This window comes from Geotrypetes seraphini, chromosome 12 (assembly GCF_902459505.1).
Source record: "Geotrypetes seraphini chromosome 12, aGeoSer1.1, whole genome shotgun sequence".
Classification (NCBI taxonomy): Eukaryota; Metazoa; Chordata; class Amphibia; order Gymnophiona; family Dermophiidae; genus Geotrypetes; species Geotrypetes seraphini.
In genome coordinates, this window is record NC_047095.1 from 43,202,060 (window position 1) to 43,219,842 (window position 17,783).

The 17,783-nt window shown below is 44.5% G+C and overlaps 1 protein-coding gene across 8 annotated transcripts in view; it reads right to left on the bottom strand.

Annotated features, from left to right (window-relative positions):
• The window catches only part of LRRC7 (leucine rich repeat containing 7), a 464,098-nt gene that overhangs the window by 74,103 nt on the left and 372,212 nt on the right, over positions 1-17,783 (bottom strand). For all 8 annotated transcript variants that reach the window (XM_033916815.1, XM_033916814.1, XM_033916811.1 and 5 more), the window contains 2 exons: positions 15,634-17,305; positions 1,666-1,815 (listed from right to left, as the gene is read on the bottom strand). In XM_033916815.1, coding sequence (XP_033772706.1) covers positions 1,666-1,815; positions 15,634-17,305 — 1,822 coding nt within the window. The remainder of the gene's footprint in view (positions 1-1,665; positions 1,816-15,633; positions 17,306-17,783) is intronic.

A 17,783-nucleotide genomic window follows, 5' to 3' on the forward strand; every position in this document is an offset into this window, starting at 1 on the left:
AATGGTTATGGGTCTGAGCACTATTTAAATTAATTAAATTAAATTAATTAATATTGTGATATGAATATAGTTATTTAGTTTTTCATTACAATTGGATATTATATTGATCCCTACATTTATTTATAGAAACAGAGAAACATGATGGCGGCTCAGGGCCCTGTCTGGAGGGACTCCGCACATGCGCAGACATCGACGGGATGACATCACACATGTGCATGACATCATCGCGCACTTCCGGGTGTCCTTGAGCCGCAGCCGCCCCTTTAGTGTGCCGTGGCTCACAAAGTTTGCTTGACACTGTTTTACATTTATTAAACGTACAAGATTTTCAATGGCATGCCCTGAATGCATCATATATTACACTCAAGCAGCTTTCTGACTTCACATGGAACTTTCTTTAAGTTAGTCTCTTAGGCCAAAATACTGTACAGGATGCGCCACGGTTATGTGGCGGTAGGCGTCCTTCCACCGCCTAGCTGACCAATCGGGGAGGGGGGGAGGGGTCATGTTTCTAAACAAAATTGAAGGCGCTGCTCTAAGGCACTGGTCTCTCACACCTACAGAGGCGCATAGCATGTCTACAGATGCCCAAGGCCGGCGGGGGTGTGGTTTGTGCCGGAAGTGGCCTTAGGCGTCCGTAGGCATCACTAGCTGCCTCTGTAGGCGTGAGACGGGCACCTTAAATGTAGGCCTTTAAAATGCTGGCCTGCATTTAAGATGCCTGTGTTAAAAAGCAACTACGATCCTACAGTGCCGGTGCATGATCGAAACACGATCGTTGCTTTTTTTTTTTAGGCGGCCACCAATACGGGTACCATTTATAGAATTCAGGCCTTATTCTCTATCTAAACTTCTATCATTCTATCTTATCTATCTGCACGTTCCACCACACTTAAACTCTATGCTAGTAAGATGTTTTATTGGTTCAGTGCAGGGGTGTCAAAGTCCCTCCTCGAGGGCTGCAATCCAGTCAGGTTTTCAGGATTTCCCCAATGAATATGCCTGAGATCTATTAGCACCCAATGAAAGCTGCGCATGCAAATAGATCTCATGCATATTCATTGAGGAAATCCTGGTTTAGTGTGTTGACAACGTAAATAGCTCACTATGCCATTCTACTGCATTTTCTGTTATATGAACATTTTGTGGTCACATCCAGGCTGTTCTTGTGAATTTATCCAAAAAGACAGTACATTAATCCTAATAAATAAACATACAACATGACGATCGCAGCAGCACTCTGAGACACAGAAAAAGTGGTACAAAAAACAGTGAGAACTGGGGAACCCACAACAAGGCTAACGACAACTCGGATCTGTAGTAGAAGGGTGAATCAGAAACGAGAGCCGTCACGGGGAACATGACATAATACTTACAGACCGCGTTACCAAAAGGTTCTACGTGGTTTACAAAAGATTATAAACATTAAACATAATCGTCTATTTGAATGAGTCAGCTAGTCAGGTATTTGGAGAAGGTTTTTCGCTGTTTTCTAAAATGTCTGTAAGAAACAGCTGCGAGCAACAATGATCAAAATTCTTTTTCATGAGAAGCCGCCTGAGATGCTAAAGAGTGATTGAGGAATTTCTTGCTTTTACAACCTTTTACAGAAGGGAAACTGAACAGAGCACTTTTTCGTCTTGAGCCCAGCCAGCGCATACTTACATTCAGAAGAGGTAGATCTTGCGGCGTTTGCTTTTCGTGTTTAGATCTAATCTGCAAGTTTAAAGTCATGCTTCTGCCTGCCTGCATGGCTGACAAGTGTCCAGAGTGCAGCATGCCAAGGTTAACAGTGTTGTGCTGATAGGCTGCATTCTGAATGGAGGAAAACAATGACGTGACAAGGTGTGAACACACGGAACCAGGGAAGTACATACTACACAACCATGGTTTTAATTCACACAGGTGTACACGCTTACGCAAGCAAACATCAAAGAACAAAACGAGCATTTTTTTTTTTTTTTTAAAAGCAGGTTTTGGGGTGGACAGAAACAAGTTACTTACATACAAAAAGCTTACCACGAAAAACACCCCCACTTCCAACACTTACAGAACAGACAGAGAGAAAGAAATCTGTCCTGTTGTGTCTTATTCTTTTGACACATGGAAGGTAATCCCTGTGGGGTGCTATTTAAAGCCTATTTTATACAGAAATGAAGGCGCCAACTTTTCTTTACAGAATACTGGTGTAATAGGTCGGAAATGCTCTTATACTTCAAATGAGATTATTTACACTAGCAGAGAGCTGGTGCAAATGCTCATGCCTAAATTGTTAAGACAATTCTATAAACGGTGCCTACCGCTGCCCACTTTTAAAGCGCCACTTGGTGTGGTTGTCAATCAGTCGTGAGGAGCCACTTATGAAATCCTGTCTAGTGGCGCCTAGGTGCGCTTAGATGTCGCTAGGCATCCTGGAGGTAGGGGCTGCTAAATTAGGCCAGGTTTTACCGTGCCTAATTTATCGGGGCCTAACTCGGATGCCTATCAACGCCTAAGTCAACCACGCCTATTCTCTGCCCCTAACCATGCCTACTTTTCAGGTAGGCATCGTTAGGCATCTGAAGGTGCCTCCACTTAGGTGTCACTAGGCGCTGCTTGGAATTCCACGCCTTTTAATTAATTATTCAATTAACTTCAATGGCTTGGCCAATTACCATGCCATTTAAGCTGATTTAAATTAGGTTATGCACAGATTTTAGTTAGACATCGCTAGGCGGCCTCATTTATGTAGCCTAGTGGCATCTAACGCCACCCAAGACTCTGTTTATAGAATCAGGTCCTATGCTTATACAGTACTCCCACGATATTCGTGGGGGTTCCATTCCAGGAACCCCCGTGAATGTTGAAAAACCGCGAATACGTTTTTTAGCAGGGGAGACAGGAGAGGGCAGCCGGAGCGCTGGAGAGTAAAGGAAATCACTCGCGGTATGCTCCAACCGCCTCTTCCTGTACTAAAGTCGGGCCTCACCAATCAGGAGCTGCGTGTCAAAGCAGCTCCTGATTGGTGAGGCCCGACTTTAGTACAGGAAGAGGCGGTTGGAGCATACTGCGAGTGATTTCCTTCACTTGCCCGCACTCCAGCTGCCCTCTCCTGCCCAGTCATTCGTGGTTGGAAAATACCGCGAATGACCGGGACCGCAAATCGCGGACCGCAAATTCGCGGGAGAGTACTTAATACAGGATTTTATAATGTATAAACAGAAATTTGCACCCCACCCATGTGAACGCCCACCTGCAGCAAGATTGATTACTGGGGTTTCAAGAATGACTCCTATAACCCCAGTGTTGAAACAACTGAACTGGTTACCTATGCAGCAGAGAGTCCAGTTGAGGATTCTCTCAATCATACAGCAAACTTTATATCACGTTTCTCCAAGGGCACTAAAGAAGTTTTTTTGAAATCTATCAACCCAGAAAATGTTTGAGATCTGAAAATGGTATGACGTTGAATTTGGAGGGGGAAGATGTTAGTCTCTCATGTTAAGATTGGTGCAACAATGCTGTCTGTAGCAGGTGCCAAGCTCTGGAATGCGCTGCCTGGTATTCTGCGATTCTGTGATGGGAGACTGAACTTTTAAGGAAATGTTGAAAACACAATTATTTGTCAATGCCTTCACGTGCTAATACTATTTGCTGCTGAAGCTTTACCGTCCTGTAAATGTTTTTATGGGATTTTGTCTTTCCATCTTGTTGGATGAATTTGAAAAAGGTTTTAATAATGATACCATTAGTTAATGTTTTATTGTGTTTGTTCTGTCGAAACATGTTTTAGTATTTTTAATATGTATGCATGTAATTTTGTAAACCGCATAGTTTTTATGCGGTATGTAAATTTTTTTAAATAAATAAATAAATTTGGGTGCTAATTTTACCAGAAAATGCATACTTGTGTGCTTTTCTGATCATAGATATGTAAATGACTAGAACACCAGCATTTTGGCCCAGATTTTCGAATCGACTTTGATATTGGTGGCCACCTTAAAAGTGGCCGCCGGTCACCTCTCAATCATGCATCGGTGGTGGTTTTGGAATCACTCCGATGCGAAAGGCAGGTGATAGACACGTAGGCCTGGGTTTTCGGGCTTACATTTCCGGCGCCTATCGTCATGTGAATCGTGCCTACAGAGGCACTTTAGGTCGCCTAACACCACTTCTGGTGTTGGCCACGACTACTTTGGCGTTTGGTGGTCTAAAGCGCCTGTATAGGCGAGATTCTGGTGCCGAAGTGCTAGGTCTCAAACCTCAGTTAAAAATGGCATTTGGACGGTATTTTTAATGGAGGTATGGACGCCAAGAAAACTGTTGCCAGTTTACGAATCCAGGCCTTTATGTGCATTCTCGCTGCTTAAATCTTGACAGCTCATTACAAAATTACCCTAGAAAAGGACAATTCTATAATTGGGAGCACAGAAATGTAGAAAATATTAGCACTTTTACAAATAAGTGTAACCTTAAGTATGTACATAAGTGGCAGAAAGGAGGCCAGGGGGGGGAAGTTATTAACGTGGGCTACCATTAAGACATTTCAGTTTACACTTTTCCCTCCGGATTCACGGGGGATAGGGGCAGAGCCGGACCATGAATGGCGAAAAACTGCGAATATCCAGTTCTGACCCACCCCCGCCTCCCTCCTGCCTTCCCCGGCCTTACCTGGTGGTCTAGCGAGCTTTCGGGGCAGGAACAATCTTCCTACGCTCCTGCCCCTTGCAGATCGCCATTAGGAAATGGCTGCTGTGAGTTCCCGTAGTCTCTTGAGACTATGACAGGAACTCCCTACAGCTATTTCCTAATGGCGATCTGCATGGGGCAGGAGCGTAGGAAGATTGGTAACTACACCCCTAAATGTGAAGAGTTTCAGGGCTCCTTTTACGAAGGTGGGCTAGCCATTTTAGCGCACGCACCGGATTAGCGCGCGCTATAGCACGTGCTGGCCGAAAAACTACCGCCTGCTCAAGAGGAGGCGGTAGCGGCTAGCGCATGTGGCATTTTAACGCGTGCTATTGCACACGTTAAGGCCCTAGCGAGCCTTCGTAAAAGGAGCCCTCAATCTCTGGTAAACAGGGTTGACATTGTGATGTCATAATGCCTCATTCCACCAATGCCTAAGAGCCAACCTCATCAATGATGTCGCAGTGGCTTGACTGCCCTATACTTGGCTTACTTGTATTATACAGGGTGCCCACAAAAACACTCCTTGATTTTAAATGGTTACAAAATCAAAATCTATTGGAATATTCTTTCACCTTTGTGGCTACAGTTTCATCAACTCATAACTTTTCATATGGTATCTGTTGATTACATACCCTCGATGTGCACCTCAGCTGTTACTTGTCTAACATCGATGCGATAATCGAGCTCAGACCAGACTCTCTGAAGCATATCCGGCGTGAACGCGTTTATAGCTTCAGTGAGGCATTTCTGAAGATCATCCATAGTTGTGGGTAGTGAAGGTACGTATACTCTGTCTTTCACGTACCTCCAAAGGAAAAAGTCACAAACAGTAATGTCCGGTGGTCTCGGGAGACACTTGAGGAACACCTGGTCATTTTGTCACGTTGCAATGTCTGAAGGTTGTAACTTTGCACCAATTGCACCTTATAAGGGTGAAAGTGCAAGTGATTGTGTGAGATCTTGCTAACCGTGCTTTTTGGGACTTGTATTTGTTGTCATCTTATTTATAAACATATTCCAATAAGTTTTGATTTTGTAACCATTTAAAATCAAGGAGTGTTTTTGTGGGCACCCGGTATATAGCAGCAATTTTGATTTCTAAAAGACATTTCTTGTTTTCTTTAACAGGGGAAGCATCACCATGCTAAGATGTGTTATTTCACTGCTAACCCCAGTCAATAATGTGGCAGCTGTTTAAAAAGCAAAAAATAGTATAAAATACCACTTATATGAAACAATACACAACAGTATTTAAAGCTAAAGCTTTAGCTTTAGTGTGACCGAATGCACTGATTGTGGATGTGTGTACTAATGTCCCGGTGGCCCTGACGCAGCGGATGTATGTAATTCCCACGAAACGCTGGCCGCGTTGGCAAATGGACATGTATTGAGGTTTTATTATAAAGACTCCGCCAGTGAAGACTACTAAACAAAGCAGATAAGTTTTTGTGGTCTAGTTTTTCAAATCTGGATAATACACACAGTATTTGAAGAGGATTTTTTGAAAAAAATATCACAGTTATAGTAATTTGTCTTAAGTTAAACACTAAGTTTATTAAAATAAGCTAAAAAGTAGCACTTTAAATAGGTATATAGTGGCCAATGATTGGAGCAGGAGCATTTTAACTACGCGGATTGTCTCAGCTTGTGATTACATTGCTGTGCGTAGGCTCCATTTCTGAGGCCGTATAGTATGTATAAATGACAAGGACTTAACAATACTGTTGTGTATTGTTTCATATAAGTGGTATTTTATACTATTTTTTGCGATTGTGATATATACTACTGGGTTGTATGACTTTAGCTGTTTAAAAAGGCCAGTTAGGAGGTCACGTGACGCTATGAGCCGGTGAGACGTCTCTCACATCGGCTCCGGGCCTCAATCCGCACACGCGAACCAAACCACGCTGAAATTCATCCTGGCCGGATCCCCCGCAGACGCTCAGCATCAGGCTTTGATGGACCACTACCTGACCCGGTCTCAAGAACCGCCGCGATCGAAGCCGGTCAGGGCGGGTAAGCAAAAACTGCTCCGGTCGTGTCCAAGATGGCGGCCGCATCGGGGACGGCGGTTGCAGAGTTCACTGATGCCGCCCTCACCGACATCAAGACGGCGGTGACCCAGGCACTGGGGCCACAGTTGGAGGCTCTAACGGCTAAAATGACCCGAATGGAACAACTATTAACTGATACCACGGCCCGCACGACGGAACTGGAGCATCGGGTGTCTGCATCTGAAGATACTATCACCTCACATGAAATAGACTTGGCCTCCTTACAAGAAACTGTGCACAGACAGGCTGAAAAAATTGATGACCTGGAAAATAGGTCCAGACGCAGCAACTTGCGGTTTCTGGGGATCCCAGAACTGATCCCTGATGCTAATCTACCTGCGGAATTGGAAAGCTGGCTGGAATTGGAATTCCCGGAGGCAGTGGAAACTGGCACTCTATGCCTGGAGCGGGCTCACCGGTTGGGTAGGAGGCCAACACAGGAAGACAGACCGAGAGTGGTAATAGTAAAATTTCTGAATTACAGGCACAAAGCTGCAGTTTTACACCACTACAGGATTAAAAAAGATGTCTTAAAGATGCGAGGATCAACTATCCGCATTAGCCAAGATTACTCGACGGCTTTAACTGAAAAAAGAAAAGGCTTTTATCCACTTTGTAAACGCCTGGAGGACCTTAAACAGCGTTTTCTGTTTCTGTATCCGGCAACCTTGAAAATTCAGCATGCACACACATGGCATTCATTTACAGAGGCTTCAGAGGCAGCTGACTTCATCAACACCCAGCTGGACTCCCAAGGGGACCCTCCTTGAAGATCATATCACGTAATTGTATGGGGTTTGGCTAGGATGTACTTTCAGGATTTTACAATTGAATCTGTTGTTATGTTATGGCTTTCTAGTTTGAGACTGTATGTCAAATGTTTAAAGGATTGGGGCACCGTGGGTGTCTCCTCGAACCTCTTGCATATACCTCCGGGATATGCTAGTTGGGATAGTTGGGGAGGTGGGGGGAGGGGTTGGGCTTGAGGGGGGGGGGTGGGAACAGCCTTGGGGGACAGAACAGGAATCAGTTTTATGTATTTCACAGGTCAGATTAAAGATGTATATGCTATGTTTACGACTGCTGCTAATGCCAATGGATTGGGTTCATGTGCTGACCGTCTGGGGGAGGCTGGGCGCCCAGACGTGGATTTGGAGATTCACTGTCACTATGCAATTTCTAGGGGGTACACATAGGGGATAACACACTTCGAATAATTTCCTGGAATGTAGCCGGTATAACATCTCCTGTAAAGAGGACCAAAATCCTGCAACAGCTGAAACGCCACAAGGCGGATTTGGCCTGTTTGCAGGAGACTAAATTGACTGCTGAGGAGCATGAGAAATTGAAGCGGGGATGGGTAGGATCTGTTTTTCATGCATCCTCTACAGGCAAAAAAGCTGGTGTTTGCTTGTTAATACGAAAAGGTTTGAAATGTGTAGTCACATCATGCCATAAAGACGAGCTAGGTAGGTCATTGCTGTTGTATATAACACTGCAAGGCACTGCTTTTCGATTATTAATAACTTATGGGCCAAACAGCTACTCGACCACATATTTTAATTCATTGATTACTTTAGGCCTTAAGGACACTTCAATTCCTCTTCTAGTGGTGGGGGATTTCAATCAAGTTCTAGATGCTTCCCTTGATCGATCCAGAGTGTCTGGGTCTCCAACTGCAACCGACACTAGGGGACTGCCCTTTTTGTGCAAGTCCCTGGGTATGGTGGATCCCTGGCGGTTACTGCACCCGTTTGAACGAGACTACACACACCAGTCACGAGCACATGGAACTTTTTCCAGATTAGATTATATCCTCATAACAGAATCTATGTTCTCGCGAATAACAGAGGCGACGATAGGGCCATTAGCTTTGTCCGATCATTGTCCTATTTGGTTGGATATATCCTGGACTGCTCCCCCCAAGGGAAACTTCCGGTGGAGATTTCCCTCCTATCTGGCCGATGACCCATCTTTCAAAAAATATTTACAAACTAACTGGGAAGAATTTTTAGCAACTAATGGGCAACATGTACATACCCCGGATCTATTTTGGGACACGGCTAAGGCAGTACTTAGAGGGGTGATAATATCATATGTATCAGCACGCCGCAAGAGAATTGCCCAGGGTATTATTAGACTGGAAAAGCGATATACACAATTGAAAGCCAAATTTCTTCACAACCCGTCGCGTCAGCTCAGTGAAGATATGAACTCAGCGCAAGTAGCCTTGAATGCACTATTACACGAACGAATCAAGCGTTCTTTATTCTACAGAAAATATAGGTTTTACCGCTATGGTAATAGAACCGGCAGATTGCTAGCCACACTAACTAAACACTGGCAGGATGGCCGATACATACCCCGAGTGAAGTCTGGGACGCACACTTATCTTACAACACCACCCGACATAGCTGAAGCGTTTTACACACACTTTTCGAACTTCTATGCTAATCATACTACATCAATGGGCCCCGATGTTCTTGACTATTTGGAAGACGCGGGTATGCCTAAATTCACTGACCTGCAGAGATCAACCTTAAACAGACCCATCCAGGGCACAGAGATACAAAGAGCAATCACACAATTAAAATCATACACTGCCCCGGGACCAGATGGGTTTTCCACAGAATTTTATAAAACAATGTCTCTGCAGGTGTGTGAACCTCTCCTGGGATATTTTGTGGTGGCGCTGGAGAAGGGCCGCTTTCCTTTGCATGCCAATGCGGCCACCATAACATTAATACCGAAACCAGGCAAACCTACAGACGAAGTAGACTCCTATCGTCCGATATCCCTCCTAAATGTCGATATAAAAATACTGGCCCGCCTATTGGCAAATCGATTGTCTCCATTCCTGCCATTAGTGATTTCCCAGGCTCAGACGGGGTTTGTCCAAGGCCGCCATTCGGTGGTGAATGTTAGGAGGGTGTTGCTAGCAATGTCTAGAGCTCAACAAGCGTCCAACCCGGGTATATTGGTCAGTCTGGACGCTGCAAAGGCCTTTGACCAGGTTGATTGGACATACCTATTTAAGGTACTGGAATACATGGGAATAGGGGGTTGGTTTGAGTCTTCCTTGCGGGTGTTATATGCGTCACCAACAGCGTCCCTCTTGGTCAATGGTTTTTTGACACAGCCATTCAATATTGGTAGGGGCACACGTCAGGGATGTCCACTATCCCCGCTGCTATTCATACTTTATCTAGACCCTCTACTACGAACTTTATTAAAGGATGATATTCTGGTTGGGCTGAGGGAGGGCTCCTCTCAGATAAGAGTACTGGCATTTGCCGATGACATCTTACTTACACTCGCTCAGCCACACAGTTCCTTGAAGCGTGCCTTGGAGATATTGGATGAATTCCACATATATTCCGGCCTGACATTAAACAAACAGAAATCTCTAGTGCTTCCATTACAACTCTCACTGTGTGAATCATGGTCCGACCCCTTCCCTTTAGTATGGGCCCCAACATCTATTCGATATTTGGGAATTCGTATACCGAGAGATCTGGCAACACTCTATACACTTAATGTTCGCCCACTGCTTACCCAAACTACACAACGGTTGCAGGCATGGAGATCCTACCCACTGACACTAATGGGCAGGATTGCGTTATACAATATGATGATGATCCCACAGTGGCTGTATGTTCTACAAACTTTGCCCATTTATTTGCTACACAAACATATCCGGCTTCATCATCGTGCATTATCTCACTTTTTATGGCGAGGCAGGAGATCCCGAATCCCCTTAGGCAATTTAACTTTGCCTATCTCTCAAGGGGGTCTGGGTCTCTTGCACTTGGGGAGGTTTAATGAGGCTTGTTTACTGCGGCACTTGAATGACTGGTTTTGTGGGACATCTCATTTCTCAGCCACGAGGGTGGAGTGTTTGGCACATGCCCCCTATCATTTTAGTTATATGTTACATGTTAAATGCCTTCCTAAACGGGAAGCCAATTATGGGGATGTGTTTCTCCTACCCCTGCGTAGACTTTGGAGGAATCTCTGCCGGCGATTAACCGTTCGACCTAATGTGACTCCATATCTACCGGTGGCTGGTAATGGAGATTTTCTTCCAGGTATGGATATGGGCGCCCAGACCTGGTGGAGAGGGAGGGGGCTATTTTATTTATTCCATGTACTGCAATCTAATGGACAATTACAATCTTTTCAAATGTTATGTGATTCATCAGTACTAACACCGGCGGATTGGTTCCAATACAGGCAGCTCCATCATTATGTCACTACCTTATCGGAAACAGCCTTATCTGACTCTATCCGAGAACACCTATCGGAAGCCATCTGCCTAACGGCACAAGAACCTGTACCACTGCGAACACACCATAGATTCTTACAAGAATTGGCTGGAGAATTGGACTATGCTTTATTGGCATCGCAATGGACACAAGATTTACAGATTACTATTTCAGTGGACATACTAAAACGGAGCTTTTCAATGGGCATGAAACTTCAGCTGTCAGTAGCAGAAAGGGAACGATACTACAAGTTTCTAGTCCGGGCATACTTTGCTCCTGCTCGGGCATTTCGGGCACGTATCAGTCCTACTGATTGTTGTTTGAAGTGTATGGCCCCGAAAGCCTCTTTGGGTCATATGTTCTGGCACTGTCCGGGCATTCAGGCATACTGGAAACGTATCTGCCTACATGTACAATCTATCTGGAAATGCACTTGGATACCTACCAATACGTATTTATTCACGTTAAAACTTACTATGAGGCCCATTCGACCGGGTGCAGCGATGTTTGCCAGAAAGGCTATTTTTGTGGGACTTAAAACTATACTTCAATGCTGGTTGTCACCACATACCCCAACAGTTTCCCACTGGCGCACGCAAATGATCCAATTAGCAGGTTATGAGCGATTATCCGTTACAGACATGAACTCTAAGGCTGGTGTTTTGTACCTACGCTGTTGGATACCATTCTGTTCTACACTAACACCGGTTGTACGCAGTAGATTGTTGAATTGACCTAACTGTTAGAGGCTGTTCCCACGGGGGGTGGGTGGGTGGGAAGGTGGGGGGGGGAGTTTGAAGGGGGTTGGCAGGGGTTGGGGGTTGGTGATGGGACTTATTGGGTACAGTTATGATGTTTAGGTAAACTGCTTGATGATCTGGCTGATCTTGTCTCTATGTACATGTAAAACCTAATAAAACTGTTTTAAACATAAAAAGGCCAGTTAATAAATTATAGGAAGTGTTTTATTGTCCCAATGCAGGGGTGTCAAAGTCCCTCCTCAAGGGCCGCAATCCAGTCTGGTTTTCAGGATTTCCCCAATGCATATGCATGAGATCTATTTGCATGCACTGCTTTCATTGTATGCTAATAGATCTCATGCATATTCATTGGGGGAAATCCTGAAAACCTGACTGGATTGCGGCCCTTGAGGAGGGACTTTGACACCCCTTTCCTAATGTGATTCAATTTTAGACCAGTTGCGGTCGTTAGCACTCTAAAAAAAAAAAAAATGACCTTACCGGACTGAAACCTTACTGCTGTCAGATGAATTATTTCCTGCTGTTCTCTGGAATGCTTTCACTAGTCATACAATCAATGGGAACTGCTGAAAAATGAATCTAGTTTAACCAAGGATAGTTGTGCTGTTAACCCACTGGGCCCGATATACAAATGAAGTTATGCATTCACTGGCTGCTAGTGAATGTATAACGTCACCATCTGTTTATTTTAAGCACTTATACGGATAGTACCGTTAGAGGATGTGACCGAACGGCTGTGTTTTGGGGCAGGGTGAGGGCAGGCCAAAATATTATCTGGATAGCACAAATATTCGGTGACCCATCAAATGCATGCACGTCAAATACGCCCCGACAATTGTGCTCCCCGATCACAATCCACAGCGGATACTATTGTGTCATTATCTTGGGGGGACCCCCCCCACACACACACACTACACTTACTTGGTATCTAGAGTTAGGGTAAGGTTTAGATTATGATTATGGGAACCCTTTACATAAGTGGATATCTGGAAGGTCCTGATTTGCTCAGACTCCTCAGGCCCCATCCCTTGGGAGGGGCTTGAGGCGCCTCAAGCCCCTCCCAAGGGATGGGGCCTGAGGAGTATGAGCAAATCAAGGCTTTCCATATATCCACTTATGGCAGATTCAGATTGGTGTGCGCATTTCACGGGGCACAATTGTCATGCGCGGATTTGTCGGTGGGCCCAAATATTCAGCTCTTACTTGGATAATTTATACTTTAAGGCATCAATAATCAAATAGGTCAATAATCAAACTGGGCAAAACAACTAGTGCCGTCAGGCTACCACCAGGCCAGAGCCATGAAGGACAGGAGCGAGTGCCCTTAGAGCAGAGTAGGGACTAGTTGGGGGGTTCTACTTGTCTTTGAGGGAGGGGAAGGGGCATGTATGTACTAGGGGAGTGGAAGGCGGGACTCCGAGGGGGTGAGGGCACCTGCTTCACATGAAATGAGTTTTGGCTAAATATCACCAGTGACCCATATAAGATCCTCCTTTACATTCTCATCATTTCTAAAGTATCGTGCGGATCTTCAGACCACCACTTGAGTAATATAACGTCATGGGGTATCGTTCCTCATCGATTCAGATATTGTGTTTGGTTTTCTCATTTATTTTTTCTAAATTTTATCTTCGCTGTGCATTTTTTAAATAAATAATTAGAGTTTCAAGGTAAACGTCAATGTGAAGTTTTTATTTAGGGCTCCTTTTAACAAAGTTCGGGGACAAGGCCATTCACCGCCCCGTGGAGCGGTGAATGGTAGCACGGAGCGGTGAACAATCTTGAACGCGCGATGACCGAGCGTTCGAACCGCCAGCCCACTCTCTCCCACCGGCCATCCATGTATCTCCCTCCCTCCTTTTCCCTTACCTTTTCTTCTTAAAATGGCGATTTCTATAAGGCTACGAGCTGTATTACAGCCGGAGCTTTGAAGTCGCGTTGCGTTGCCTGCTGGTAAAAGTCTCCTCTGATGCAACTTCCTGTTTCCGGTTGCATCGGAGGAGACTTCTAGCAGGCAACCCGATGCGACTTCAAGGCTCCGGCTGTAATACAGCTCGTAGCCTTATAGAAATCGCCATTTTAAGAAGATCCGTGCGATACTTTAGAAAAGATGAGAATGTAAAGCTGTATTGAATTTGATGGTATCAAGAATTGGATTATTCAGTAGATTTAAACATATAGGGGTCCTTTTACTAAGGTGTGCTAGCCGATTTAGCGCGCGCTAAATGCTAACGCGTCTATTATATTCTACGGATGCGTTAGCATTTAGCGCGCGCTAAATCAGCTAGCATGCCTTAGTAAAAGAGGGGAGAGGGGGATACTGCTGTAATAGTTTCCATCTAAGATCCAGCAGCCAGCATGGCCCAGCATTAAACATCAGGGCTTAACTCTGCCCACATGGTCAGCACTTGAAACACACTGACCTCTGCTGGTTAAATAGTAACTGGTTGGTAAAGGCCAGGGGGTAGGGCACTCTGGTCCTCGAGAGCCGTATTCCCGTCGGGTTTTTAGGATTTCCCCAATGAATATGCATTGAAAGCAGTGCATGCAAATAGATCTCATGCATATTCATTGGGGAAATCCTGAAAACCTGACTGGAATACGACTCTCGAGGACCGGAGTTCCCTACCCCTGGTATAGGCTTTGCTATTCATTTATGCAGAGCACTGCTACTTCTACAGATAGATATTGCTTTAAGTACTGGTGTCGGTGTTTAAAGTTGTCACCATGCTGGCTGAAACTTCCAGCCTGTTATTTCTCGATGTTCTGAGACAAGCTTTCATTCAGACCAAAGACTCATTATGGATAATCTGATCTATGCTTTCTTTTTCTTTTAAACATGACGGGCGGACAAACAGAAGAGCCCTTCGCCTTGCAATACAGACAAAGCAACAAGAAAAGGCAAGGGGGGATGTCTTTGCAACCAATGAAATCTTTATTTGAAATAAACAAGTCCCGACAAGGATCCCTGTTTCGGCGTTTCAATAGACGCCTTCATTAGGGGACACTTTGTTGTAAACAACGTTGGAAAAAACCGGCAACAGGAGACCCGTTCGCAAGCAGTCACAACTGTGTTGGAGTCACTTTCACTGCGTTGATAAAGCGAAACGCCTCGTCGGGACCCGTTTATTTCAAATAAAGATTTCGTTTGTTGAAAAGACATCCCCCCCCCTTGCCTTTTCTTGTTGCTTTGTTCTTTTTCTTTTACCTTTTTTCTTAAAAAAAAAAAAAAAAAAAGACTGGATATAAACAGTTTTATGGCATGATACTCTTTGATGGGAACCGTGCTGCATCTCTCGTTCTAAATGAGGAATCAGATTAAGACTGACACAAGAAGTTTGCAGAGACAGGGCTATTTTCAAGCTCAGGTTCCACAATAAATAGGTGACGACTGTTCCCTCTAAGCTGAGCAGGAGTCCTCCACCCACAGTCTCACCAATAGAGGGTGCTGTTTTACTGTCACATTTTTCAATTGTGAGGGACAGGCAAGTTCTGCAGGACTCCAGGGAACATACCTGTCCTTAGCGACTGAAAATATTCCACCCCCTAGTGGTAGCAATGCAGCTGGAGGACACCTGCTCAGCTTAGAGGGAACAAATTTGTGGTTTTTCTTTTATGTCAAGCACCATAGTTAAAGACAGAACATAACAAGTGTGCACCTTTCTTACCACGATCTCTGTAATCAAGTCCTTTCACATAAACCCAAGACCTTTAAAAAAAAAAAAGCCATTTTGCTGCAACTCAAATTCAGGGCATTTTGTTATCACCTCACATTTGGATATTTATAGCCATCATGCCTTGCTCAACATCGTATTCACAGAAATATCACGGTGTAAACCTGAAAGCTGTAAGGATATTTGTACAGTGAAATGACAAACGTACCCTGTCTAACCTTCTAGCTTCTATATGTCTAAGCAGCTGTTGTCTCCAGTCAGCGGGCATCTTAGCACAGCTTTCGTCAGCTTTCCCAGGGGTAGGCCTCATCTTGATATCATTGTCTGAGGATTTATCTCCATATTTACCCATGTTATAATCAGACGGCATCTTCTCAAGCAGAGCTGCCATTGTAGGCCTAGCAGAAACAGGCCTGGTTTGGGACGCTCCATAGTTCTCTGTACTGTAACTTCTTGCAGAGAGAGGCCTCCTCTGTGTAAGATTTTTAACTGGGAAGTTTCCAGTTTGCGTTTTTATTTCTTGATATGACGGGTGCTCATCTTCATATCGGCCATTTCTCTTCAGAAACTGGGACTCGGATACTGGTATGCTACTTTGGCGTTCCATAGGTCCTCTAAACTGAGGCCTCCCATACCTGTCACTTTGAGACATATCATGTGGCTCGCTCACCCTCCTGTAGATAGCCATTTCTGTGGCACTTGCCAAAGAATCTGCTCTTTTCAAAAATCCCGGTCTTGATCCTTGACTTGAAAAATGAGGTGCAACGGACTCCTCATTAACTGAAGGCTGTGAGAAGGAAAACATATTCTCTATCGGAGGATATCCTCTGTAACCTCTCGGACTGGCTAAATCTTTTGCAATATTTTTGTTCTGTTGTGGGACATAGTCTGAATTTTGTGCAAATGGTGGCGGTACCCTTTTTTCAGCTTTTACTTCCACTGCTCCTTTTGGATTGAAACTTTGGTCAAACTGATAGACTTTTTTGGTCACAGCCGTCTTTTGAGGCTGTTGTCCCTTGACATTTCCAAAACCAAGCATTTCGTCATCTAGCATTGGCACAGACTGGCTACGGGACATACTGTGCTCCTGTCCTATTACCATATCTTGTCTGTCATGGCTTCCATGGCTGCAGTTACGGAGGTTGTAATTTTCCAGCGGTATATTGTAAACTTTAAACGCACCAATGTCTATTTCGTCGATGCTCTGCGACTTTTTAAACCTACTAGACCTCAAATCTTTCATCAGAGGAGAAAGCCTTTCTGTACTTTTGCTGACAGAGATAACATTTTTGGCAGATTCTGGACGACAGTGCATGTGCGTAAAGACATTGCCCAGACTTCTGTTAGCATTTGAATCATGATATTCCCATGCTGCTCCTGAGGAAAATGTGCTGGGCAGTTCTACCGATGTCTGTTTGGCCAACTGGTCTTTCCTCTCAGGCAAAGGACTGCTGGTGGGAGTACTCTCCAGTTTGGAAGGGAAGGCTGTCCTGTCTTCAAAAGGACTGGGGGTTCTCGTCCAGTTCTGCCAAGGATTTGCAGGAGGCACTTCAGATTCTGGTGTATTTCTGTGTGTGGGCTGTTCTAGCTCTAAAGGAATGCCAACTATCCTGTCTTGTCTAATTAAAGGTCTGCGTCCATGAGCAGATGTGCTTCTCGATTTGGCATTTAAGAGGGGGTTTGAGCTAGGATTTTCCACCGTGTTCTCCTCTGCAACAAACCCTGTGTTATCATAGTGAGAGCTGTCATTCCAGTTTTCTGCAAAGTTGTCACCGAGAGGCCGCCTGTCGTTGCGTGACTGTAAGTTTCCCACTGGAGCAGACTCTCTCTGGCTAAGTAATGGCTTTGTCTCGAGAGGCTGCGGAAAAGACTGTGTGAGCCTGCAAGGTGAAAGAGAAGACAATGAACTAGCTACCCGTGGAAAAGGAAAACAAGTAAATACTGAGCAAAAAACAAATGATTACAATTCTTACAATCTGGTCTTGTCTTTAAATGATAAGAACGTTCTGACATACGTAGCTTATACGGTTGCACTATTCTTGTAAAAATTCATATTACACGGATTGGTTTGTTTGGGCGTTTAAAAAAAAATAAAATTATTTCTTTATTCAATTTGAAATTGAAATATAACATATTCATGCATTGGGTAATAGAACAATAATGTAACCCTTTTGGATAATAGCCAATACTATCCTAGAAATAACACCACTAAGGAATTGGCTAGCATGCCTGGTCCCTGGGATAAGGAGTCTGATAAAGTAAAAAAGGCTTTTAAATAATGGACATCAGTATGAGCCCTTGATGCATCAACGTAAACCTCTGGCTCAGGCGATATCTCAAAGGTGACCAGCACCAGAC